General features: G+C 41.8%; 1 protein-coding gene across 5 annotated transcripts in view; it reads left to right on the top strand.

Annotated features, from left to right (window-relative positions):
* The window catches only part of CMIP (c-Maf inducing protein), a 136,473-nt gene that overhangs the window by 32,057 nt on the left and 76,959 nt on the right, over positions 1–27,457 (top strand). Inside the window, exon 1 of one of the 5 annotated variants that reach the window (XM_075101298.1) lies at positions 16,714–16,829. The exons of 2 other annotated variants lie outside the window; for them this stretch is intronic. In XM_075101298.1, the coding sequence (XP_074957399.1) occupies positions 16,734–16,829 (96 nt within the window). In that variant the 5' untranslated portion in view covers positions 16,714–16,733. Of the gene's footprint in view, positions 1–16,713; positions 16,878–16,920; positions 16,963–27,457 lie in introns of those variants that run through there. 2 more of the 5 variants (XM_075101297.1, XM_075101299.1) reach the window with 2 other exon arrangements.

Here is a 27,457-nt window from a genome sequence, read left to right as displayed (position 1 = left end):
GTTTAGTGTCCAAAGGGCCGTTACGTAATCAGGGCTCAAATCAGGCATTTATGGAACATGGATACTTGCAGTCAGCGCAGGTTACAGTGAGGCTACCTTTCTGTAACAATTCTGTAGGGTCTCGGTGATAGTCCAGACTGTATGTAACCTGTAGAGTTAGATGCTACAGGGCTTTCTTAATGGGTCCTGTATGCTGAGTTCGGCTTGTCCCTGGTACATGCACATCACACGTGTGGTTATAGGTTTGAAATCACACAGCTGTCTAGAAATGCTTGGGGGTTGCAGGCAGCACCCCGCAGCTGGTTTGCTCAGTAGTTGCTTGTGTGCCACACTGAAATCCAAGCATCCTAGGGAGACCAGCTGACAGAACTAAGGTTTTTAAAATACGCAAGCCATTCTTTGTAATGCAAGATACTTTAAAAGTATTTAAAGAGGCAGTTTGAAACTGTACGAAAACCTCCAGAGATGAGGAAATTACTAACTAAAAAAGCTTTTAAACTGTATCCCACTTTGAGTCTGGCCTACTTAGATAGTGACCAGAAGCTTTCAGGATGTGAAGCCTTTTCAGCTGTTACCGACACTGTTCAGGAGTGTTTTTCCAACTTCTGACATTTTGATCATAGAGATGCCCCGAAAGTATTGCCTTTTCACTGAGCTGCTCAGCAGGTTGGTAACTTGCCTGATGAATTTTCTCCTGGGCAGATCTGAGAAATGTTAGCAGGGACACTGAGATGACAACAGTCCTTTGGCAGGTGTTTCTTACCAAAAGCTGCTGGTTGGACTTCTTTTTTGGGTGTTGTTTTTCTGAGTTCAAATTAATAATACCTAAAACATCCTATAGAATTTCTCTTAAGCAAAAACTTGAAGGCTAACTGTTGGGGGAGCATATATTATTACATGTTGCTGTTTCGGAGCAGTGTCTTGGGATCCTTGGCTATGTTTTTGTTAACAGAAGAATTATACATCCAGTTCTATGCTAATCTTAGTCAAAAGGCTGGGAAGCGATTTAGTACAGTGAATAGTGCTGCTCCCTTAACTTAGTGTTGTTAAATGATGGGGTGCTTTCAGTAAATTCAAGTGACCTTGCTTTTAAAGCACACTTCTTAGTTGAGGTGATCCTGCATTGAAAACTGTCAGAGATGAAACACCTCTTTGGGAAAAAGAGACAAGCGGTGTTTGTGTTAAGGCCGGAAGGGCTCTCTGTGGTAGTGCAGTCTTTACAAAAGAAGTAATTACGCAAAAACACATGCTAAGAACAACATGGTTGAGGAATTTGATTCATTACCTGAGCATAACGTCCAAAGTTTGAACCCAACGTGCAACCAAGAGGCCATTTAAAACAATTATGTATTTTAAATGGGGAGACATAAAAGGCAGAAGAGTGACTTTCCTTGTGGTTTACCTGTAGCTAAAGGCCTTTTCACCTTTTTGCATGCCATAAATGAGGTATAATGGAAGTTGTATGGAGTTCTCCTGGACGCTACCAATCTTTAAAAGCTCATGCAAAACCCCCAGACTTTTATCAGCTGGTTTACAGCCTTCATTAAGGTAGGGTTTGAATCTGACCAGTGAAAGGATGAGGTCCTGCCTGCTGTGTGATACGACTCTGCTGCTGTTCTTGGATGTACGGCAGATGACCAAGGACCTTAGCAGGAGGCTGTATTTGTATGTATTGACCATGGGAAGATATTATCAATTATCAACTCTGTAAGCTTGTTTGTCTGTTTTGAAGGAGCCTTACAGTGTTCGCTGATAATGCTGAACAATATAAAGTTGTCTAGTACTGGATTTGGTTGGTTTTCTTTTTCTTTTTCTTTTTTTTTTTTTTTCTTTTAAACTTTCTTTTCCTTCATGGCTTTTGGGACTGGCCTTAGAATAAGCCTCAAGTGGCTGCTCTTTTTGTGGCTGGATCATTATTTGTAAAAATGAGCAGTACTGCAGAGTTACCATGGAAGCCATGCAAATGGGATTTCTGGAGCACAAGTTGCAATGACGGGGAGACAGGACTTTTTAAAATAAAACCCATTTTTTGGCTGCTCTCCCTTGTTTGTAAATGACACGTGTTTTTGTTCACATGAATGATCTACACATAGTCCATTTATGTATGTTCTGTACATTGAGCAATCTATTTTACAGGCAGTTAAAAATCTAACTTATTCATTAAATGGTTGCTTTGGACTGTTGGGAAGACCTCAAAACTGGAGTTGTTTCATAATCCCTCAGCCTCCCACAAAACTATTTTGCTGAAACATTGGCTTTCTCAAATGTATGGTTTTCAGGTTTGTCAGCACAGTATTGCTTTTGTTGTTCGACTCATGCAACAGTAGATTAATGTGAGGCAGACCTGTGTGCTGGAAATAACCAAGTTGTCTCTGGAGCCTGTGAGATTTGCATATGCGGAATGAGATAGGATCACTTGTCTTCAGTGCAGTACTGGAAACGAGACTGTTTCATCAGTCTCTGTTTGTATTCCCTATATCATGGTGTGTCTGTGAGCCCCAGTCTTGGGGCTGGTGGCTGTACAGATGCAGAGCACAAGGGTAGCCTCTCCCAGGAGGTTGCAGTCAGAGGGGTAAGTGATACCGTGGTCAGATCAGGCCAAGGGTCACAGGGAGGTTTTTTTACCTAATCTTTTGTAATGGATCAGTCTGATACAATGGCCTTGTATTTTCACTATTGTTTTAATCCTGCTTCTCCTTCTCACTAGACTTTTTGACACCACTGAATACAGCTTTTCTTCAGCTGCTTCCAGGGTCTAGTCTGAACAGTCATCATTTGTAAGAAGTGTTATATTTACAGTAAGACATGAAAAAACAGTGAAGATGGTAGTGCTGTTGGAAGAATATGCTTGCCCTTTTCTTCCCTTCGTCTTGGAACAGCAATAGACCTTGGGTGGGTGTCTTCCCTTTTTTAGGTGAGGTATTCTGGTAATTACACAACTTAGGTGTATCCTAGATGAAAATAATGTATTACCTAATATAGAACACTTAAGGAAATAATACGATGCTGACATTGCATTTTCCCATTTGTGTGTTGAGGTTGGTTGCTTCCTTCTAGAAGAATGCATGTCCTTGGATAAGGTTGTTTGTGCCACATAAATAACCAAGTGTTTCAACTTCTTGGGTAATTCTCTGATGAGAACAGAAGATAGTCCAGGTTATTCTTATTTTACTGGAAAAGCCACACCAACTTACATCACTGTAGGATGCAGTTATAGTTAGTAAACCAGCCTGTGAAATGAAAACAGTAATTTTTTTTGTCTGAGTAGTAAACACAAGACTGCTAAATCCTTTTCAGGCATACCTTATTCCTGTATTGTATTGATTACTAACCAGGTTCTACCTGACATCTCAGAATGTCTTTCATAAATATTGACCTGCTTGGGAACTTGGCAGGCGGTTGAAAAACAAACGAACAACATTGCCTGGCCTCCACCCCTACTGTCTCAGATTTGTCCCTCTACCATCCAAACCCTGACTTCTTGGGCAGTCTGCTTTCCTCTTAAATGAGCCTTTTGTGCAAGCAGTGCTCACACAGAGTGGAACTTGGTCCCAAAAAGCGGCAACCTTGGTGATTGCTTTTAACTCCAGCTCATACTCCTCAGGCACTGTAGGGTCTGTAACAGACACACATGTTCATTATTTCCTGTTTGATTTAATTTTAGATGAACCAGAAATGGGGTATGATTTCAATGAGAAACAATGCCAGAGGGGTGAAGAAAGAGTTGTTGAAATGCATAAGGAAAAACAATGTTGTATCAAGTCTTCAATACATTAGAAGAATTAGTCATGATTCCTCAAAAATAGGCAGTGACTCTGTACACCTTTGTAATTAATCCGTTTTAGATTAACCTTTGAGTGGGTGTTTACTTTTGGTCCCTTAGAGTTCTCTTAGGACATAAGGAATGTTCGCATGTCTTATGATAATAACTTTGTGTTTCGCTGAGTGATACACTAGGAATTTTTGATTTGCAGTTTCAGAATGGTATTTATTTTTGCTTTCCATCTTAGTTACTTTTCCTGTTAAAAACATTATTCTTTAACTCTTTGCATGATAGATTATAAAAGTGTTAATCACCTAATGTTCTTGCAGTGCCTTTTTGGGCTTGTCTTCAGTGCAATAGTCACTTAAATGAGTACACTCATGTCGTAGTACTCAGAAGGAGAAAGGAGTGACTGCGGTGTGAGACATCAGGAGCTGTGCGAGGGAACTGGCCTAGCAGAGAGGCGGGCTCAGCAGGAAGTGGTTGATGAGTTACTAACGTTACAGGGTGAAGATGGAACTTGAGTTACAGTTTGAGCCTGTGAATATGATAAAGAAAAGTCTTTACAGGTGGAACTGTAGCATTATTTATTTTAACTCTGCAGAACTTGGCTTGACCCTGTGTTCAAAAAGAATCCTAACCTGAAATGTAATAATGCAGTCAGCTGTTCCTAAGGTAATTTCAAGGTGGAAAAGGCAATTGAAAAAAAAAAAAAAAAGGCACCAATTAATAATAATTTGTATTAACAACAGCTACTCTTGGTCAATATTGACATACTCATTTGAAACCTGCCACTCCAAACAAGAAGCTCCATAGTGGGATTAGAAATATAAAAGCAAAATGGTCACTTTCCATGTGCTGTCGAAACTCTTTCAATAGCTGTGGCCTGTTACTTTGCGTGGTACACAATTTCCAGGTTGTGCCAGGGTTACTGTAGTTCTGGCCTTGAAGATGGTTTTACTGCAAAAGGAGGAATTAGGACATTACAACTGGGGTATGGTTAAGAGTCTGTTCAAACCTGAAAACTTACTTTTTGGACCTTGATTTTTTTATTGCCTACTTTAAAAAAAAATTGTTTTTATTTTGATGTAGTTTAAGGGATTTCATAGTGGAATTGACCTATCTTTCTCTCCAGAGAAGCCATGAGTTGCTGGAGGCTGGAAAAGTATTACGGGGGAAATTACTGTGTTTCTGTATTCTTAGATTCTCTACTAGAGGTACATTGAAGGACAATGCTGGAGGAAGAGGACAAGATGGATGTTTGAGCTCATCGTTAAGGTTTTCTTATGTTCCCTCTCTGCCACAGAGTAATGGGCGTCAATCCCAGTGGATGCTGGGAAAGATGTCATCTAAAAAAGAGTATTTAGTTTGGTCAGGGTATTCTTGTGGACTGATGGAGACTGGGTTTTGAGTCTCTGCTCTGAGGACTTTTCACAGAATCACAGAATGGTGGGGTTTGGAAGGGATCTCTGGATATCATCTTGTCCAGTCACCCTGCCTGAGCAGGCACCCCCAGAGCAGGGGCACAGGGCCGCGTCCAGGCGGGGTGTGAATGTCTCCAGGGAAGGGACCCCACAGCCTCTCTGGGCAGCCTGTGCCCCTGCTCTGGCACCCGCACAGGGAAGGGGTTTGTCCTCATGTTCAGGGGGAACTTCCCGTGTTCCAGCTTGTGCCCGGTGCCCCTTGGCCTGGCGTTGGGCACCACTGAAAAGAGTCCAGCCCCATCCTCTTGGCACCCAGCCTTTAGGTATTCATCAGTGTTGGTAAGATCCCCCCTCAGTCTTTTCTTTTCCAGGCTGAACAAACCCAGAATCTACATAGAAGTGTTATTACAAGGTAAGCAGTGGTGAGAAAGTACAGTTAATTAGCTCCTCCTGCATGATCTCATTTGTACACTAATAAGAACTTTACAAAAGGCAGGAAATTGGACAGAACAAAAGCTTGAACCTCAATCTCCATGTTTTCACCTGAAAACCCTGGCTTTACAGCTGTGCAGGGCTTGCTTCTGTTCTTTTCATCAGGGTCTGAGAGAGGGAAACCTGGATTGCATGTTTGCTCGCTTTTCTTTTTATCTTATTTATGTTGGGAACACAAAAAATTTGCCACTGAATAGTTTGAAAATGAGAAGTGTGATTGTTTGCTATGACAATAATATTGCTGGTACTTCTGAGTTAAAATTCCTTGGGTGAATCAAAATTCTTCTACAGGATAAGAACAACAAACAAACAAAATATCCTTAGATAAGTGCTGTGGTTGTACAGGAAGGAGAAAGGAGAATTTCAGGGAGGTACTGGCTCATAACTCAAAATTCGGTTTTAACTTGGAGATTCTTCTGCTAGTAAAACAGTCGCCAAATTTTTGATCCAGATGGAGTCCTGACAGTAATTACTTGTACGTATGGTACAATCATTGCTACTACTCTCACAGCTATTCTTGAAGACAGTTGGTTGTTTTTGTGTTAGATATCTATTACTGCTCCCTCTGCTTTCTAGGCATAGCATAACACTATTTTGTGGGAGTATTGATCTCTACTGGCATTGATACTGCCTGGCTGGCTTCTAGTGCATCTCGGGATCCAGCAAAGTTGGTTGTTATTTTTGACAACTGAATTATATCTTTTGGGTTTTTTTTCCTCCCTGTAACTACCCAGAAGACTTTAAAACATCAAGGGTGTAAGTGAATTAACTGGTTTCACAAGAAAACTACCAGTGTGTTCTCGCATCTGTGCACCTCAGGTCACATCTGATGCAGGTTTTGTTCTCTCTAGGCATGCCTCTTTTGCACACAGCCACCTTTCTGGTGCGAGGTCACTGTGCTATGACCGGGCAACAAAGTCCTGGACTCGTGCTGTGTGTGTTATGTGGGAGGCCATGCACCTAGAATTTAGGTGCTGCAGAGTTGTATCACCTCTGTCCCTTTGTGAATCCATCCCCAAGTATTTGTGCCATCTAAAAATTCAAATGAAATGTCAGATAACCGTGGTTCCACAGCAACTATCAATATTCTTGTTGGAGGACTTAGATCAGAGGCCAAAGAACAAACTAACAATGGAGGTTCAAATATCGCTGCTTCTTGAATGCAAGACTCAGTCCAGACATGACTGAAGAACGTGAGCTGTATTGCTATGTATGTAGAGGCTGCTCTGTGGTGAAGTAGGGTGGTGACCTCATCGTGATGCGTTTCACCTGCTTATATCTGTTGTTCAAGTTCACCTTTGAAACCCAAGTCACTAGTCTAAAATCTGTTATGACAACTGGAGTGCAAACAGGCTTTGTTAATCTGTGTTCAGTAGGGATGCTGGATGGCTCTTTGATGTCTATAGTGATTGTGTAACAGCTTCTCTCTTACTTCTTCAAAGTGTGGCACAAGTCAAACACACCAAAGTTCGTAAGTAGTTCAACAGCTGAAGAGGCCAGAGGAAGAGCCTACGTGACAAGTGTTTTAGGTGCCCTCCCTGCCCTGTCTTACCAATGGAGCTTGTCCCATGGGGGGAGAACCAACATTTTGCCTTGGACTGCACGGGTGAACAATTGGGCCAAGAGCTGCTAATGCTCTAGGACTGTGTCTAAAAGGTGGGGCCATAGCAGTGTAAGCCAAAGAAGGTGACTGAAAAGCAGTTGTTAGGAAGAGAAATATTCCGGAAACTGAGCTGAGCTGAGAGCTCTCTCCTTTCCTCCCCTTCCCTGCCTTCACAGAAGAAATGTAGAAGGAGGGTTTTATACAACCTTAGGGCAAAATAGTTGCATGAAAAGACAGTTAAAAAAATCCGTCAGTAATTTTACACGTATTTAATTAAATGCTGTGCTGAGTAATGTGCTGAAATCGAGAGCCATTTTGAGCAAGAAACACAGAATACCAGAATCATACATGGACCTATAAAAAGCTGGTTGCGTTGTAGTTATTCAGGTGATGCCAAAACATGGCAGTTTGTCACTTGTGCCTGCCATTGAAATTGATTGCAAAAGTTCCTTTAAATGTCATTGAACATCCTGAGACATAGAGTTTTATGAGGATCGAGCCGTCAAAACTGCTACATTCCATGCTGTTACCCATATTCTGCTTGTTATTCTCTGCCTTCCAGTAACCTACCCTTAGAGCTTGTGGGCTACAAGGTCTTTCACCACTTTGAACTTGAAACATTATATTTGAGATAATTTTACAGCTGGGGCCAAAATACAAAGAACTCTGCATTCATTGCCAGTTTATCTCAAGAATCATAAACAGTAAAATGTGTGCAGATTGTGCCCTCTGACAGCCCTTTCTATATATGAGCAAAGTTTATGCATGTAAGTGCTGCTACTCAAGTCTAGAAGAATATCCTTTTTAGTAACTTGGGTCCTCATTGCTTTGAGTTGGTTTGCCCAGCATAGTCACTGGGAAGTTTTAGTCTTTAGTTTCTTTACATTTTAGGTTTGCAGTGTGTATCAAGTTTCTAATATTTGGGTGTCATTGTGGAGATGCAGTTTTCTTCTGTTACCATGTATTTAATCTTCCATTGTTGGATATAAACATGCAAAACTGATAACTGCAGTAGCAATTGATCTCATAGTTCAGATTTAAAATAACAGATCTTAAAATACTCCTAATCTCCCCCTCGCCCCCGTTTATCTTTCTTTTGCAAAGATGCTTTGAAGTATCAGTATCTGATTTATGCAGTGGAGATGTTACTTGTTTTAAATCCAAACACTAAAACGAGTTTATAGAGTTATGTGCCAGCAGAAATCGAAACACTGGTTTGCTGCTGGTGTGGTATTTGCAGCTAATTGAATTGTGGATACTAAGAAATGAGTAGCTCAGCTTGACTTCTTGGCACTACAGAATTTTTACCCTGGTTAGTAATTTTGAAGACTTGCTTGCAAACAATGGTTCAATGGGCACACTCAGAAGATTGTGTGGGTAGTGATGTCAGAAAAATTTACCAGCTGCATGTTACCCAGAAGCCTAAATCTTTTGCTTCAGAAATGTAAGACGAATGGGAATGAGAACTGAAGTGATCTATGGGCTTTGTAAGAATGCCAGATAGGAGAAACTGAAGGAGATACTAATTTGATTTTTTTTGCTAACAGAAAGCTAATGGTAGAAAATGGAGTGATTGGATGTGTTTTTAATAGTTCTCTAAATCTTGACCAGTACATTATATTCTATGAAAGGGACATTTGGAATGATTTGGCTTGCCATTATGTTCTATAAATTTGAGTAAGTACACTAGCAGTTAGCTAACACAAATAAAACAGATAATATGGGAGTATAGGCTAGTAAAAGCATTGCCAAAGGAAAAACAGAAGAAAAAGGAAAAATTGGAAGTAAATATCTTTAAAGGTACTAGGAGCTATTATCTTCAAACCTCATTAACTTTCCTTTTCCCTCTATTTAGAAGTGTCTTACCTCAAAGGTAATTTGTTTCATGCTCATCCAACATTAATGGTATTCATTTTTAATTAATTTAACAGTAGCATTGTCCATCTGTCAGTGCGAACCTAATCTGTTAAACAGATAAAATCAACATGTCTACAAGTTCATTGTAGGTCGGCAGGCAACAGTTGCGTATATGCATTCAGGGTTCTCTATTAAATAATGCAAAGGCTTTTATACAAATACACAAGTGCAGAGACTTTTGAAACCATATGTGCCTCGATGTGCTAATACAGAATGGCAGATAAAGTATCTTAGCTCATGGTTTGAGTGTACCTAAAGCTGGTAATCTCCTTGGCCAAAATCTGAAGTTAGTCTCTTATACAAATGCCCAGTTTTTCAGTAGAGTGGAGCCTTTTGGAGATGCTGATGAAGAACGCTACAGCATGCTCAATGTTTCTCAAATTTGGCCTCTAGTTCAACATCCTTATTTGGAAAACCCATCTCCTCCATGTGCACCGTCCCCCTCCCCCCCTTCCCCCCTCCCCCCCCAAGTTTGGATTACAAAAGGCATTTTGAATGGAAACAATTGCTGGATGTGCTTTGCTTTTGCACTGTTGTGAAGTTGGCTATGTGACTGTGAATAGAGGAGCATGTATATGTATCTGCGAGAACACTCAACTTTTAAAGAAAATGTTACTTGTGCTACTAGAGGTTGAGAACTGCTCTCTGTTAAAATAGTTCGAAGAAAGATGAGTATTCCAGTTTCCTGTTTGGATGCTAAAATGTGCTTTTGAACAACAGTTAAATTTAACACTGTGTTTTTGGTTTGGACAGAGATAAACATCGGCAGTGTAAAGAGAGCAGTTTCCTTTGCTACACTTGAAACAGCGTCTAAATGGTCTTTACGAAATACCAGGTACTGTGTCTGTTTTGTACACAGATACCTGACTGGTGGGAGCCAGAGCAGTGCTGTCTCTAAAAAGTGGGCAGATATGAGCTTAGATTCCTTGGGGATTTTTACTTTTGCAAGAACATGCTCCAGCAGCAGTTTAAAGTGGGCTCTTGCAGCTCACCGCTCTGCTGCAAGTTTGAAATGTGTGGACTAAACCAGTGATATTTGGGTAGTTTACTCATCTTTATCACTGGCGTAGCACAGGTCCTGTGTTCTCAGCTGTTGTTGGGCTTGGAAAGGATAAAACAGTGCAGTAGGTCATTGCTCCTTGAAATTCTTTCACAGCCAGGCCTGACTGTAGAGGAAAACAACTGCTTTTCCACATTTTCAATGGAGTCTGTGCTCTGGTTTTGGCTTTGACTTGCTTTTCATCATTTACCTAAGAAGAGCTCTTCACAGCTGCGTGAAGTAGCAGGCTGCCAGTGCTGAATGGCATGGGGTACCCTGATGCTAATTCCTGTCTGTGCTTCTGCATGTAGCTCAGCTTGGTGTGTTTGCATTTCCTCCCAGTCTTTGAACTGGGATCCTTTAAAAGAGATGAAATGATATAGAATTGGCAAGTTATTAAATATTTTGAATAGTGTGAATGTGAAGCTGAAGTTACTGACCTCACTGCATTGGATTGTTCAGTTTGGGTGAGTGGTTAAAAATTTTAGTTAACTTTCAGCCAGCTGTCAATGGAAGCTGTAAAATAGGAAGTTAGTCATAGTAAGTGTTGCCCAAAGTACTTGTTTAAATTTGTGTCTTATTAGAGTTGCTGAAGAATTAGTGGAAACCAGTGCATGCACCTATCTGAACTAGGTGGCTGCCTTTTCAGTGGGGTCTGCAATGCTGCCACTAGCATTGTTGCCATGGGGAGTTGGTAGCTGCTCAGCAGTTTTGAATACGTGGTCCTGCACATGTAGAAATCCAGTGTATATGTACTTGGCTGTTCATTCTTCTCTAAATCTGTGCTCAGGGGAAAACACCCCATGTCATTCTTAACCCAGTGCAAGGATGGATACTGCATGCCACAGCCCTTCAACTCTTTCTTGGCTCTAACCAGTTGAGTATGTCTTGTGAAGCCAAATCAAGTGCTTTATAAAAAAATACTAGACTATAAATAGAAACAAATCCTCTATAGCATAAATCTGTGCAAAGAAATGAGATTGAGTTTAAAAGTAAAGCAGAATCAGTCTTTAGAAAAGGAAATGTGTGAATCTAGGGGAGTTTCCTCATCTCTAGAGGAGTGTACCATGATAGCAGTGAGGTGTTTCTGAGCTGGTGGAAAAGGCCATCGCTGCACTGACAAAAGCTGTCAGCTGTCAGCTGAAAAGTAAGTGCTGGCTGAAGCTCTTCAGGCATCCTGTCCTGTCATTCCTGCCCCCACGCCATCCTTTGCTTGGGTGGTCCAGCTGTGTACAGGCAGCCTGGTGGGTGAAGTCAATAAATTCATTAGTGCTGAAAAAAAGGCAGGGGAATTATTTTTGGCCTGGATGAATTCCCTGTCCCATTTACCTTCCAGGCCTGGAAATGGTTGAACTAGCCCAGCTGAGGGGGCAACAGTAAAGCAGAAATGGCATGCAGGAGGAGCAAAAGGGTTAGATCATGGCTCTGCCCAAGAGAAATAGTCCATTTTCACTGACTGTAGATTAAAGAAAGAACTTCAAGGTTGGCTTCTTGGCCAGAGGTTTGTTTTATGTTGTGCTGGCTCACGTAAGCTATAGAAGCAGCTCTATCACTTTCATTTTCCAAGCACCAAATTCTCCTTAAAAATAAAACCGATTTGATCAGCCCAGTGAATTTCAGTGCTAAGCTTTTTGGCAGGGGTAGGGCTTTGGCTGCTTAGCATTCATCCAGTTATGGCTGCATTATGAACCTTATGAACTTCAGTATAGGTATATATTCTTGCCTTGTGATTCCTGTAAAGATTATAGATTAACTAGAGTTCTGTGATAACTATTTTATTTTTGGAAATTTTTAGAACTAAAACTTTGCTTGAATTCTCCCTTAAAAAAAAACAAAAAGAACAAGTCTAACCAGGGATGACTGAAAACTTAAGCAGAGTGTGTCTGCTTCTTCTTCTGTCATTTCTTTAGCCATTTGCCACTGGGACCCAAATAACCATGAAACACATGGAACTGGCAAGGCACCTGCCAGTCTGCTCCAGAAAGACACGACTCTTCAATTGCGTGCTGAAACACCAGTTACATTATAATGCATGTCTCCTCCCAGCACCATACTGCTGGGAAAGGTGTGGTGCAATCTGTGTGCGTGAGAAGGGTTTTTTTTTTCTTCTCTTCATCAGGGAATGTATTAAATTTTGGAGGCAACACTGCAATTAGAGAGGATTAACCTGTTGATGTCAGATTGGCTTTCGGGGTTGCTGTTTTGTCAATCCTTGAGTTATGAAAGTAAAATGTAAAGGTGCGTTGATGACTTTGTATCCCAGGGAACATCTCCCTGAGCGCATGTCAGGCTGAGGTTTCCTCTCTGGACTGCAGAGGAGAAAAGCAGTTTCTGCCAACCTCTGTAGCTACAAGTCATAACACCTGTTGTAGATTCATCCTAAAATACCCTACACAATGCCCAACACCAGCTGGCATGTTGTACTAGCCTTTTAGTTTAAAAAGCTAAAATTTTGGTTTTAAAATATCAGATTTTCTTAACAAGGATATTGCCAGACACTGCTAACTAGTTCTGTTTCTTTTTCAAAAGAAGAAGGTACTTCCAGTTTCTGGGGTGGTGGTAATTGTTGCGGAACTAACCTCATAAGGAGGAGTTGCTTTCCACCATTCATTGTTTGGAGACTAATTGCTCATTGTTGCAAACACCGCTGAGAGTACCTACGCTGAGACCTGCAAAGTTTCACTAATATGCAAGTCTGATGCAAATAACATCATATTTGAGCTCACTGACTTGCTAACATGGATGCTGTATTGCCTTTCCAAGCCTGGTGCCGTGTACCACAAAAGTGTTTGGAAGTTTTTACCATAATTAGGTAAATAGTTGGCCAGTAAAAGCACGTTGAGAAGGGAGATTTTTTTTCTTGCCTTTCCCCAAATGATTGGGAAGGATCTGCAGATAGTTGTGGAGTTTGGGCCCCAAACTCCACCCGTGTTCTTTATCAGCCAGTAGAAATATCTGTAGTCCTGTGAAAAGAGAATGCATGGTGGATCTATCCCTAGCCCAGTGTCCATGATGAGGCAACGTTGTAAAGATTAGTCCATGGAGAAGTGACTTTACTTATTTCCTAAAAGTGCTCTGCTAAGGTGAAATAGTCTGCCTGGTGGCAGTGGACCTGTGGTGAGAAGAGACCTCACATGGGAACCGAGGAAGACAGCTCAATTTATCTGGCTTTACTCTCACTGTCTTTCACTGTGCTGAGAAATTGGCATCTGTATGTTTTCCTTTCAGTGCCAGCATTGGCTGCCAGGAACTGCTGCCTTGCTGGGTAGGGCACTGATGAGCGGAAAACCAAAGGAGCACAGAAGAGTTGTTAATTACTGCAGATAGACAAATCGTCTTCTGAAGGACCACCCATGGCCTGAGCACACTAGTAAAGATATGCTTGGGCAGGGAGTATTTTACTGTGTCTGACCCTACCTAGGCACGTGAACAAACTTTTCAGGCTTTTTCAACACTAACACATACGTCTGATCCATCTCCTGGGAACTCTGGGGAACCTTTCCCTTGAAATATGAGCAGAAAATTTGTTTTCCGTATACCAGTATCTGCTGGACTATAGATGGATTCACAATCTTTTCAGCACTGTATGAAGTCTTCATGAGAGAGGCAAAGAGAATGGACTTGATGTGAATGCTGCAATGTGGTGTGGCATTCTGACATTCTCATAAAATGGCTTTTGATAAAAGTCTGGTCTGATGAAGGTCACAACCTACGTAACAGATCTCCTAGCAAACTCATATACCGGGACTGTTAAACTCCTCCATCAGCTACATTCAATATACCACTCCGCATTGCTTCCAATTCAGTCCCTTCCTCCTGCTCTGCTTCGTGTCACATGCCATTAACCAACGCAGGGCAGGAGGAGCTGAATTTAGCCATCGCGCTGTGGGTCAGCCCATGTGTAGGGAAGGTCCTCGGATTTGCACAAAGATTGCACATGAACAACAAGTTACACTTTTTTTGGGAGTGGTACTTCTATTTTAGTGTATGAGTTATGTTTGACTCCAGCTAATACTAATGTGAACAATCTGCAAAGCACCAAGCAGAGTAGAGAAGATCGAAGGACAAGAACAGAAATGCATGGTGTTCTCTATGGCTGCCGAAGACATCATTTGCTCAAGTTTGTCAGGAAATTTGGTGATTGTAATTTTTGTCAGTCATTAAAAGAAAGTGTTAATGTTTTAGAAGTAAGCATGTTTTCCAGCAAATACAATGGTAAAGTACGTTTGCTGTGGGAGAAAGTAATGCTTTTATGATAGTTGGGAACATACTGAATTCAGTCCTTTGAAGTACAACAAATTGTCATGCGGTGTTTTTTTACAAAATTAGATCTATTCAATAGTTTATTTTCACATAACTGTCCAGTGGTGATTTTTGTAAATCATATTTTGTCAAGTACACTTATGATTCAAAAGAATGTCCATATTTATATTATTTCCACTAACTTTTATCTGCTTCCGAACATTGACTCTGGACAAAGTAAACAGAAATAAATTTGGGAAGCATTATCCACTGTTTCACACACACCTGGGGTGTGTGGCCTTTATTATGACATGCACCCAATACAGGAGTTGAGTGGAAGTTACCATCATTTTACTGTTCAGTGTATAAATAGTAGCTACAAATAGAACTTGAACATCTAGTAATTTCTAACAGTATTTGACTGAGTTGTGCTTTTATGACTGTAAGGATGCAAATTGTGCTAAAGATCCTCTCTTCTTCCAGAATTCTTTGTGCATGTGTATGTATATATGCATGAATACTTGGCCTGTGTAAATAGGAGAGAAAATTGCTCACTGAGATCTAATCTTATATTCTTGGTGTAAATATTCTTGTACTCTTGCTTCCTTCATTGTTTTGCTAACAGCTGCCATTCTCTGAAAACGGAGCGCTGGAGCATGAAGGGAGATGGGAGGAGGGGGAATCTCCCATGCTGTGTGCAAATGTATCATAATTGTTTACGTTCATTTTTGGTTCGGTTGTGAGTGCAAATCTTGTAACTCTTCACATCTGTTCTGGGCATTTTCATCCAAGGATGTGACAAAACTTTAATGAATAGCTCCTTTTGCAGTTAAGTTTTAATAGCCTGGTTTAATTGAGGGGAAATTGATACGCTGGAAGATAAGCGCTGAAAGCAACTGGCTGGCTGGGTGACTCCAGTTTTGGGTGACTGGGTTAAGATACTTGTGAGACATTTTCAGAGGAGCTACATGCCTGCTGCCAAAACTGATTGCGATGGGGTTTCAGAAGTCCGGGTCCTAGGTGGCTCAGTCCTGTTGGCTGAAATGAGCGCGGATGTCTAGTCACCAAGAACTAATGGGAAATTCCAAAAACGTTTGGTTGCAAGAAACATGGTTGTATCTCAAGTATTTGATAGAGCAGAGTGGCACAGGGCTCTGTGCATTAAATACAGAATCACAGAATCACAGAAATACAAATGAGTCTTTCTGCTTTCAGTTTGAGTTTTTAATCTTTGTCTTAGAAGATTGAATGAAAAAGGTAATAAATTTAACTAGTTGTTTACCTTGAGGTATTTTCTTTGTTCTTCATATGCATACACATTCTACATCCCTTTTATTCCCCTGTTCTTTTACAGACTAACAGTAGTTTTTCTGACTGAAGTTAGTTTAGGAGTTATGACAAGGTTTTGGTTAATTGCACGCCTAGAAATATGATGTTCTGAGAGGTCTAATATGTCTGTGTCACACTAGTTGCTCATTTGATTGTTTTTCGTCACGCCTTGCAGTTCCTACTGGGATTTTTGACACGTGGAATTTGAACCTGTTTATCTTCCACACAGAAAACTTAGTTAACGTTTTGCTAGAGGCTGATAGCAAGGACAACAACAAAAATAATCTCCAATCAACAACTTTTACAACAAGTTGGGCAGGAAGCAACACCCATTTACTGACTAGCCCTCAGACCAGGTATGCAGCCATTTCCAGTCACGCAGCAATCGATTTTTGTTAGAGGCAGGAGCTGCGCACAAGTGGGAACCCTAATATGTGTGTCTGCCTCCTGGTGTGGGTCTCTCTTCCTTTGTTTACTTACGGGCAGTGCTGACCTTCAGATAACATCTCTCCTCTTGACGCTGACCTCTTAGGATGACAGCCATTCATGATACAAACATCTCAAAAATGTAGAGCTAGACATAAAAGTGTATCGCCCATGTTTCAGGCCTGAATCTTTTCTGGGGGATGGGTTCATGTCTTAGGGTGATCAGTGGGATTTGACAGCTGACCTGCAGACCTCTGCTCTGTGCACACCGAGTGCCTGTTTTCATAGGTGAGGTGGCGAAGACTCCTTCTTGGCGAGTCTTAGTTTAGGTTTCTGTCTATTTATTTAATTTATCTTTGCTGTGGCGCTCCTGCCTGTGGGTACTTTGTACTTTTAAAAACTGAAGCAAACACAGAGTGTTAGCTACAGTAGATAAAGCAACTGTGTAAATATACAGTGACCACACTTTTGAGGCCTTTTGTTGGAACAGCCGCGCTTATGAATGATTCCCGTGTTCCTCAGCAACCAGCCCTGGCGTGGGAGCTCTGCCTTTACGTTCTGCTTGTGGGCCCACCTCTGCCTTCCTGGCCACAGGTGGAGGAGGACAGGTTTCTTTGTTTTGTTGCTGCTCTTCTTTCTCAGGTAAAAAGATTTCTCTGGGGTAGCCTGTTGGTGGCTCATCTTTGCAGACCGGAATTGGATGTTGAGGAAGCACCCCATCCTTGTGGTGTGTACCATCAAATCTGCTAGTTTGGACGTGCGTGGGGATGGCTCCTTGCTGTAGCTCTAGGCACAGGTGCCGGTCCTTCCCAGTTTTGCAGTTTTGCTTTTCAGTCTTGTCTTTTTGGTACGTAAGCAAAGGTCTAGCAGAGACAGGACTCCTAGGTGTAGGCTCTGCTGTGAGGATTTGCATGAATGCAAGAAGCCCTTTTTGATGTATCCTTTTCTTTGAATTAAACTCAATGTTTATGACATGAGCTAGCTTTCTTAAGTAATTAATCAAGGTGTGACCACAGTGTTCCTGCAAACTTCCCTGATAATGTACTGAAGCCGTGCCTCTGCCTGGCTCAGCTAGTCAGTGGTGTAAACGGCAGCAGATCCTTGTGTCCCTCAACTTGTCTTGCCCTGAGTCAGAAGGAGATATTAGGAGAGCTCTCGTTTGGCTGCAACGAAGCAGAGTACCACCTTTCTTGCCTGCTAACTCCTGGGACCAAGCCGCAGTGGGCTGTGCTGCAGGCTCCAGCACACTGAGGGAGGCTGCAGAGCTCCTGTGGGACAGCAGAGTCGTCTTGATGTTTGAGTTCTTCAGAGCAGCTGGTCTTGCGTGGTGCTTTCGGATTGCAGCCTGGTGCCTTTTCATCTCCTCCACAAAGAATGTATAAGTGCACCACAATCACACACACGATAATGTGTTGGTTACCCATGTTTGCAAGAGTTGCAAATTTTTTGTTGTTGTTTCTTGTATAAATACTAACAGATGTAACCAGTGGACTCAGTGAAAGATTGGCATGAGGAAGGGAGCATTTGCATTTAAAACCCATCTAAATATATCAACACAAATAAACATCTTAACAAGAAGCAGGCCATAAACAGCATTGGGAGAGTGCTCTGTCTTTTAAAGACTCTGCTTTTTTATTTTCCATATTTTGTTCTTCGACAGATGCCAAATGTACAAAAGGAGGATTTCAATGGTGGTTTGTGCAGCTGGTGTATACGACTGCATCTCTAACAGGTTATTTTTCATTTCCCCAGTGCCAGCCCTTTGAGGAAAGCCTTGTTCTGTCACCTTCATTTTAGTTTAATGTTCTTTAGATTTTAATGGTGTTGAAACAGGGAGGAAGAAAAGAGCGAAGTGCAGTCTTACACAGCTATATAACTTTTTGTGGAACAGTAGTTACAAAGGATGTGATTCCGTTACCTGTGCATAAGAGTGAGGGGCCATTTATATACTTAAAGATATCTAGGACATACACAGGCCGGCAGATGCAACAACCTGCAGTAGAGCCGAGCCCTTCTGCAAAGGCCACTGGACCATGCTGTGTCCCTAATGGCACTAGACACCTGGGCTGTTGGGGAAGAAAGTTTTGGGGTGAAGTTCTTGTGGCATCTTGGGCACCTGTGAGCAAGGCATCCTTTTTTACCCTTCTTGTGGATTTGCTGTATAAGAAGCGATGACTGTTTTGTGCCTTAGTTTTCCTGTCAAAAAAGCAGGGATGATACCGTAACTCATCAGAGTTGCTACCAGGAAAGTTTGTGTGGATCAGAAGTGAGACAGGCCTTTTTCTGTTTGTTCTGGATTTATATACTCTCTGTCCTTCCAGTGAGGGGAAATGAGGTTTGCTCTGATTGGTTAAAGTGGTTGGCAGGATTTGCACCTCGTTGCAAATCATAAAATAAATTCTCCTGTGGTTATGTTGCTTCTTTTTACTCAAATGGTCTTCTGCTGCCATTTAACCAATAAATTCCAGTAACAGCTGACATATTTGAGATAGAGGAGAAAAAAACCCTTAACATTTAGGGCTCTGACAGAGAATTCTACATAGCCTTTTCATTTTGAGTGTATTGTCTTGATGCAATTGGAGATCATCCAGGTTAGCATTAACCCTTTGCGTAGTAGGAAAGGTTATGCAGTTATCTATGTCCATTTTCCTACATTTTCACTGTATCAGTAGCCTGTAAAATGTCCTTACCTATGGTTTTGTCTGCATAACAGAGAAGAAAAAGAGATCTGGGTAAATGTTGCTTCACAGTTGACCCTCCCCCTCCCCCCTCCAGTAAATTCGGCCCACTGAAATGAATATCTTCTGGGAGGATTCACTGAGCTTTACTTACTTTCTTTGTGTTTTAAATTGTTGTCTAGAAACATAGCTTGTACCATGCAAAAAAAAAAAAAAAAAAAAAAAAAAAGAGGAAAAGAGGAGAGTAACATCAGTTTCTGCTCCATTTGTTATGTCTTGTCCGCCTGCAATTTGAGGGGCTGTGAAGGAGGAACAGATGGGGGGAGCATCTCCTGCAGATGTGTGGGTGAAGCAACAGTTGCCTCTGCAAGCGGCTGTATTTCTTGGTCACTTCCTGTGCAGAAGCTGCCAGTCCCCGTCAAACCTCCAGCAAGCAACCAGAGTCCTTTGTAAACATACTCTGTGCAAAGGCATCCAAGTAGAGGAGACCGAGGGCTGAGCTGAATCAAATGTGAGATCTCCCCGGCATTGCTTCCCTCACTCCTGTCCCCTCTTCCAGGAACCAAGACTGCCTCTGTTTATCTGCACCCTCCTCACACAGTGAAAAAGCCCTGGGCTTCAGTTTCCACTTCAAAGGTAGTGTTGGCTGCTGCGTTGGAGATGGAGCCTGATAATTTTGGTTATGAGTGGCTGGCATGTTCCTACAGCTGGAATTAGTGCTGGTGAAGGCACTTTGCAGGCAGCCTTGCTGAGTGATGTCATCTGCATGTAGCGAGGGCAGAGGGCTGGAAAAAAGCTTCCTTGCAGGGCTCTGCCCTTGTGGCAAGACCACCTCTAAGAGATCCCGTGCCAGTCATTTCTGGGCTTCTCCACAGATGCTCTTTGAAAAGGTTCCAGCTGCTGCCAACTGGGACGGTGGTTTTTGTGCTGTGTCTACTACTAATTGAAATCAGGGAAACCTGTGGGATTCGGTTCTATAAGAAAAGAAAGGAAGAAATGTGTATGTTGCATGATCAGTGCATGCCACTGTAAAGCCAGTAGCTTGTGTACGCCTTTCAAGAGGAACCGTTTGGCCCAGTCTAACTGGTACGTGCAACCATATTTTTAGATTTACGGTGAGGTAGCGCTAGAAGAAACCAACAACTTGGGATTTGGGTTTTGGGTGTTGTATGCAGTGGCTTGTGCAATAGTACAGCTACTCAGAGGATCTCTTGAAGTGTAACTGTGCTTGCTCATTCAGTGGTTAGAGTACAGGAAGTTTGTGTCGGGGTGTGTGTGGGGTTGTTTTTTTGGTTGTGTGTGTTTTTTTTTTAAAGGTTTTGGTAAAGTAATAGATAGGTCACAGGAAATGACGCAGCTGCTAGCTAATCCCTAGATTTGTCCTCTGCTTTCTTCAAAGCTGCAGCGTTTACTTTAAAAAGTTACTATGCAACTGTACAAACCACAGTGCAAATGTATGTATGTCTTATATTTTGGAATCAAACCCAGCCTGTCTTATTCTGAGCCTTTGAGAAAAGTGATCTAGAGTTTTAATTACACTTTCCAGCCATGTAAATTGCAAAGATAATTGTATACATCAGCATTGTCTGACCTAGTTCTGGTGCCATGCCTTTCATCTGTGGATCTCCAAGTGCCTTAGAAAGAAAACTCTTTCATATTAGAAGATGGGGAACCTGGGGCATGGAGAAAAAAGCAAATATCCAGCCTGACAGTGACTGTACTCCAAGAGGAAGCAAGGTCCCATCGGACTAAGTGGCACTTACTCTTTGTACAAGTGCCCACCGTTACTGACCACTTCTATACCCTTGTGCTACAGGCTGTGTAACTGCATGCACACCTTCTTCCGAGAAGATTTGCATTTCTTCTCCTAACTGAATGAATGTCATATATAACATAAGTCCTTCCAAGCCTCTCAGATTTTGTTATAGTTTGTGGTTCTGGGGATTGCTGTTGCATGTAAGTTAGGCGTGTACTTTCTGTTGGGTTAGGTGTGTATTTCCTTTGGTGCCTGTGACACCTCCCATTTTCTCTAGAGTCAGCAGTAGGATAGTAGGGGAGCAGAGAGTCACACTGCATTTAATTTTCTGCAGCAGTAGCTTCTTTCTGATGCCTTTTTTCAGAAAGTGGCTGGTGAAATAGCGGTTTCACTGGCATACAGATATATGACGTAGGTAAATAATCCCACATATGGTTAGTGAAGGTTTTGCGTGTCGAAGCGGACAGTAGTTTTTAGCTGTAACGCTGTTTCGCAGTGTGTAAGCTGATCTTTTTCTGAAATGGAAATCAAACAGGGACTTGCTGATAGGGATCAGTAGGAGTTGCACGTTGCTCTGAAACATATCTGTTTTAGTCCTGATGAAAGATGTTTGTTTATCTGCTTCCAGAATCAAGTCTTTCTGTTTATCTATAGAGCTGGAGTATCAACAGTACAGTGTCCCACTGCTATATATCCCATCTCTTGCTCACTGGGGGCAGCGTGCAAGGTCAGAGGTGCTTTAACACTCCTGACCCAATTTTTCCTTTGGCCTTCGGTCTGACTTTGCTCGTCACTGACAGTCCATGCCAAATGCAGTCATGCTAGATAGTGGTTGTTACCAGTCTCTTTCCTGCAGAGGCAAATATGTGGTGGCTTTGTATTTGCTGTGTTGCACGATTTTAGCACAAAGAAATTAAGTGGGATAGACAAAGAGATTTTGAGGCTGAATGACGTGGCTTTCCTTCTGTTGATTGATAGCCAGCTGTCACTTTGCAAAGCCCTAGTGTTGTGTTCGTAACAAGAGCTTTCAGATCAAGAGCAGGAATGCAAATGCTTTCCCCTGTCCTAGGGGATAAGTTTCTCCCTTATTTCTCCATCCTTTTATGTAATTCACAGGTAAACATCTTTCGTGCTTTCACTGCGTGAAGCACCCACGGTCAGTACAGCTGTGCACGTTGGTGGTTGGGATGTGCATCTTCTATGGTCCGAGGAGGTAGTGGCCTGTGCTTTATCAAAAGCTGACACCAGTACAATTTATGGACTGATTGCCATTTAATTAAATGAACTATTTACATTGTTTGAACTCATTTGCACTTAAGTCTGTTCACGGCTTGGTCAGAACAAGAGGTTCTGCTTGCTGGCATAAGGTAGTAAGTGGCCCACAGGAATACTAGCAGTGGTGACATGCAGAGAGGGGATGAGCTGGGTGCCCTGCGTTCAGGGTATTGCTGGTATCTGCACTTTAATACACAGACTGTTCTCTGACAACATGTCACTCTCTTATGGAGAGCTGATCCTACCAGCCCTTGTAATTTTTTTAAGGAAACTTTCTCTTTGCTGGGTAGGGTTAGCTGTGCCTGTAAGGATGTGGAATTTGCAGGCTGGATGGTTGCTTTGTGAAAACGGCATGTAGTGTAAACCTGTTCGATACCACATTATGACTGGTGCTGTCCTCACTTTTGCCTGGTTAATTTACGCAGTTTAAGAAAACAAACTAAGCTCAGCTGTTGCTTTCTACTTTGTGATAAGGCATCTTGTGTGTGAAATGATTTTATTTTGACAGATTCTTCAAGTTTGGGGTTGTGCCTTTTTCACTATTTTATACAAAATAAAGACAAAGCAACTATTTCTCTGTGACAGCAAATGGGTTCGGGTCATTTATTTTTTGTGTTTGACATACTCAGTTTCCTTTGGCCGAGAATGAAAGTAACTCTCTGACGAGAGACGTCAGATTCTTTGCCCGAGGTGTTTCAAAATGGGCTAAGCGAGAAAGTCTGCAGGTAGCCAGTGATACAGTCTAAAGTACAGCGAAAAGGAAGACATATGAAACCTAGAAATCCTCAAGAGCCTTAAAGGTCAAAGCAACCTGTTAAAATCCACAGGATTGGTTGCTGGAGGCTGGGGCAAAGCTGCCAGAAATGCAGTAATGTGCTGGTCAAACTTAGGAGCTGATCGGCTCCTCTCAGTTGTCATGCTGTTAAAATGCTTGTGATTTTTCAGGTTTGGTTGTTTGAAAGGTCTGCCTCTCCCTCTGGGATGTGTTTAGCTGCAGATGTTTGTGAGATTACAGTAGCACTCTCAGTACATTCACTGACATTGTGCTTGCTGGAGTAACCTTTGCTGAGCCCTGGTCAGCCAGCACAGCTTGCTGTGTGCAAGGTCAATCTTTATCTTACTTGCATGGCTGGCCAAAGATCAGGCTGCTTTTAACACCAACCCTGAAATCAGAGGCTTGCTCTCTGCAGATTTTTCTCTGCTTTCTTAGGGAGTAAGGGGCAGAAAGTCCAGTTGCTGACGTTTTTCAGCTTCTGCTGAAGCAATTAGGGAGTGCTAGCTGCAGGGTTCAGCTCTCCCCTTGCTGGTCCTGGAAGGCCGTGTGAGGGAGGAAGCTCTTTGGTTGAAAGTGGTTTCATAATCTTTGGTGGGAAGGCAGAGCACGTCACTGCAAAGAAACATCTTCAGCAGTCACACATCACAACGCTGATATGGAGTAGTAAATACAAAGTCCCCTTCCACCCTTGGGCGCTTTGTTGGTGCGAGGAGCTGATATTGCTGGAATGTGGAGACTTGGTGGGTGTGTAAAACGTATGGGACTTCTCCCGGGAGGGGACCTGCCTCTGGGGCTGAGCGCTGGATGGAGTTGTCTGTGTGTCACTGAGGCTGTCTCTGCTCTGACGTGGGGTGGTACCTGGCGGCCGGGGGGCTCGCTGGCATCTGAGCTTGCTGAGGAAGTCAAATGCTGAATGCACAGAGCCAGCTGCTGTTAACACCCCAAGGGAAACAGGAGGGGTCTCTTGTCCCAAAACAGATTGTCAACCATATATGCTTCATCAGATATTAAGTGGATAACGAAAAAAAAAAAATCCATCTTGCCTTCAAGAGGAGACAGATTGCAGCCATATATAGAAATTATCTGGCTTTTTTTTTCCCTCAGCATAAGCATTTGCAAAAAAGTGGTTCTCTTTGTATTCTTTATTCTTTAGCTAAGCTTTTTTTTCTTTGCAGTTTGGAGTCTCAAAACCAAAATATGTGTGTCATCAGAGCTTACAGTCCAAAAATCAACATTATGCTACCTGCTGTCATTGCTTTTGTGGAACACAGCACAAAACGTTGAGGAATAACATGAGTGAGAGTTAGTGGATCAAAGTGGTAGAGACAAAATATTACTCCTGATTGGTGTCAGTTGTAAAAAATAATTTTCCCTCATGTTGAAAAAGAGAAATAGATGTCAGAATTCAGAAAAAAAGCTTTTATTTAACAAAAATAAAGCTACTGTTTAAGTGTTAGTTTTAAATGGGAAGCAAAGCATGAAACCACAGGCCAATTTTGTGTGCGCAGTGTTGCAAAAGACACAAAAGTGACTGCCAAGCACAGCAAACCCGAGCTTAAGAAGTGAGCATTCAGAAAGAGTGTCCAAAAATGTACGGGAAAATCTGAAAAGTATGCTGTGCTTTTTTCCCTATTCTTTTTAAGCGTGTAGAGAGTGGATGGGATGTTAAGCTCCCCTCGTGTGTATTTAAGGTCACTATCTCAAACTCACACCCTTGTGTACAGACACATTCTGGTTAGAAGTGGAAGCGTTTACTGGAATACATTCAGAGAGCCCAGACCCTGACTGGGTGTTGTTAAAATTTTCCTTGCTGATTTTTAAACAGTTGTTCATCTGCACAAATTAAGTTCTGTAGTTACTTGTCTTTTGACGTTTTAGCCATCAAACTTAAAAGGCTTGCTTGACTGCCAGCTAAAATATTGGCATCGGTTTATTTCTAATAGTCCCTAAAATGAAAGAGTGTTACAGGTTCTGAGCTGGAAGGAGTAAGTCTCGATCACATTGGAATACAACTGGAATGAGAAATGCCATTTGCTCTTTGAGAATAATTTATAAAGAAGTTGAGTGGAGCAAGAAAGATGACTTGGGTTTTCTGTTTTGCAGTGTTGAAATAATTAGCTCATAATTGAAAAGGGAGCCTGATTCTGCAGACACATAATTTGTTATTTAGCATAATACAAACACACTGCTTTAACAGAAAAGGATTAAAACATCTAGCAAGGGACTACTTTCAATTCTGCTCCTTGTCACCATATGGTGGTTTTCAGTTTTCTGGGAATATGAGCTATGCACGAGTTATGAAGTGCAGCGCTGTAGAATGAGAGCACAAAAGACCTGCCATTACGTTTGCCAGAGGAGTGGTTTCAGTTTTTCAGTGTTCTTTCCCTGTTCAGGAATTTAAGTCTTTTATTTGAACAGTGGCTGTAGAAAGATGTCCTAGATTACCTTCTTCTGATAGAAGAGATATTGTTGCGTGTATTTGATGAATTCTTGCCAGTGTCTGATAAGGCATAATTTCTGATCAGGCCCATTGGATTTGCAAATTTACTGATCCATTTGCTGGAAGAAAAGAACAACATGGCAAATTTTGTATTTGATTGGGGTTTTTGCCCTTTTTTCAGTCCCTGCTTTTACCGTATCTGATGGGTGGTACTAAACTCATCTCTAAATATTGTTTCAGATAAATGCAGTGAAAGAAGAAACTTGTTAAAACTGACAGGTTCACCTGGTAAGGTTTTGTATTTTGTGAACTGCAGAATCTTGGTGAGAGCAGCAGAGTAACTGTGTCCTCAGCTGTAATTGCCATTAGCTTTGGGTCTCCAGTGCAGTATACGGCACTAATTAATATCAAAACCCAAACCAAACAAAAACCACAAAAAAGATTATAAGAAAAACATGTAATATTTTGTAGGGTATTTCTAAGAATTTTATGAAGTATAGACTTCTTTAGCATGGAGTTTTGTCTCAGGTGCTCCGGTGAATCTGGGCTCTAGGGAGAGGGCAGGGCTCCTGTTAACACTGTGAGAGATGACTTCTGCTACTGCTGCTGTTTGCCAATTCTGTAAACCCCAGTTTAAATTCTGCTAAAACCCACTTGATCTCAAAGCTTTGAGATCCTGCATTCTAAAAGATTTTTCTGTTAGGATCAAAACATGAGCACGGAGGAATCTGTACCTAGGTGGCACTGGATGTTAGCAGGATGTGCATGAGCCTGGCCAGCTGAGAAAGTTAGATCAGAAGTGCAGCTTTTGCCACATGAATGTCTAGTTTCCGGGCAGTGGTCTGGCTGGGCTTGGGTCTGGCAACACAGTGAAATGCCAGGACTGGAACGCTGCGTGGAACACTGTACAGAAACCAGGGCACCTGATTTTGGGTCTTAGCATCTGATTCATTGTGAGCTGGTTTTTCCTGGACTTGATTTGATTGCTCATGGGAATTGGGGAAATGAAGACACATGTTGTCTTGATAAATTCTCAGGTTTCATGTATGTTTTAAACAATATCCCTACAGCATTTGGGGGCCATTCAGGAGAAAAAGGAAGATGCAGGACTGTGTACTTCTTATTTTCCATTATGTAGTTGCATGTGGCTGTACTAGATATACTCTACTTTCATATTTACATAACTCAGAGGGACGTCTTTTAGCCTTTTGAATTCTCTCTATAGTGTGAATTCACAACTTTGATGCTTTCCTTTGTGGAGTGCATTAGACTTGGTTACAGCTCAAGACAAGTGTCAGCCTCTAATTAGTCACATAGAGCATCACCTGAGTCATCTCCATCCTCAGCCTGGTTCAGTCTCAGCCTTCTTAAAGCTGTGCTGATGGTTGAGCTGCTGATTTCTGTCTCCAAATAATATCAGTGCATATTAATGAATGTCATTAATTGATTAAAATGGTTCATGAGACGACTAAGGTCTCAAGGAGTCCAAGTTTCAAGTATAATGGAGTAGAAACTGCTGATCATCTGTGTCTGACTGGGGTAGTGGCTGAGTCATCGCTGGGAATGGTCTGATAACTTGCATCCAAGATTCCTGTAGAATTGTCATTTCAAAGGCATTTTAATTAGGTGTTGTGGAGAGCAATCGTGTGATGTAGATTTTCAGGGAAGAAAGAAATCCCATAAAGCTTCATTCACTGTGGGTTTTCTTTTTTCCCATAGACCTTCAGCAACTGTGAACTGCATCAGGATACTCAGAACAGGTTTGAATGCTGTTAAGAGGGCCAACAAAGTCAACGGTAGCATTCATCCTGCAGCGACTAGTGAAATGTATGATTTTTTTGAGTGTGTATGCCCTAAACACCATTTTTTTTGGCAGCAACAGTGTCGTCTTCAGCTCTTCTCATCCAACATTTTAATGGTCTGACATGGCTGTTTATGCTTTTGTGTCTGGTAAGGCTGATAGACAGTTCTCATAACGTGCCTTGCCAATAGCTCTGTGTGTTTGTCATGGCAGTGTTGAGAGCCTGTGGTACTTAGTTCTCAGGAAGGACAATACAGTTGCCATTCTTTGTCCTAGTACGATTTTTTTTCCCTGCTAGGAAAACAGAATGGGCACAGCATAAGTCAAGTACTGTAGTTTTTAACGCCTGAGAAGAAACATTGTGATTGTGTAGTCTGACGTCTTAAAAACCTCATCTAGAGAGTTTCGCATTGACTTGTAATTTGCAGTTCACTAGCTTTTCATTCTATTAATGAAATTGTGAGGGAATAGATGACACATTTAGGGGTTGAATCTCA

The sequence above is a fragment of the Phalacrocorax aristotelis genome, chromosome 8, assembly GCF_949628215.1.
Source record: "Phalacrocorax aristotelis chromosome 8, bGulAri2.1, whole genome shotgun sequence".
Classification (NCBI taxonomy): Eukaryota; Metazoa; Chordata; class Aves; order Suliformes; family Phalacrocoracidae; genus Phalacrocorax; species Phalacrocorax aristotelis.
This window is presented reverse-complemented; position numbering and strand designations above follow the sequence as displayed.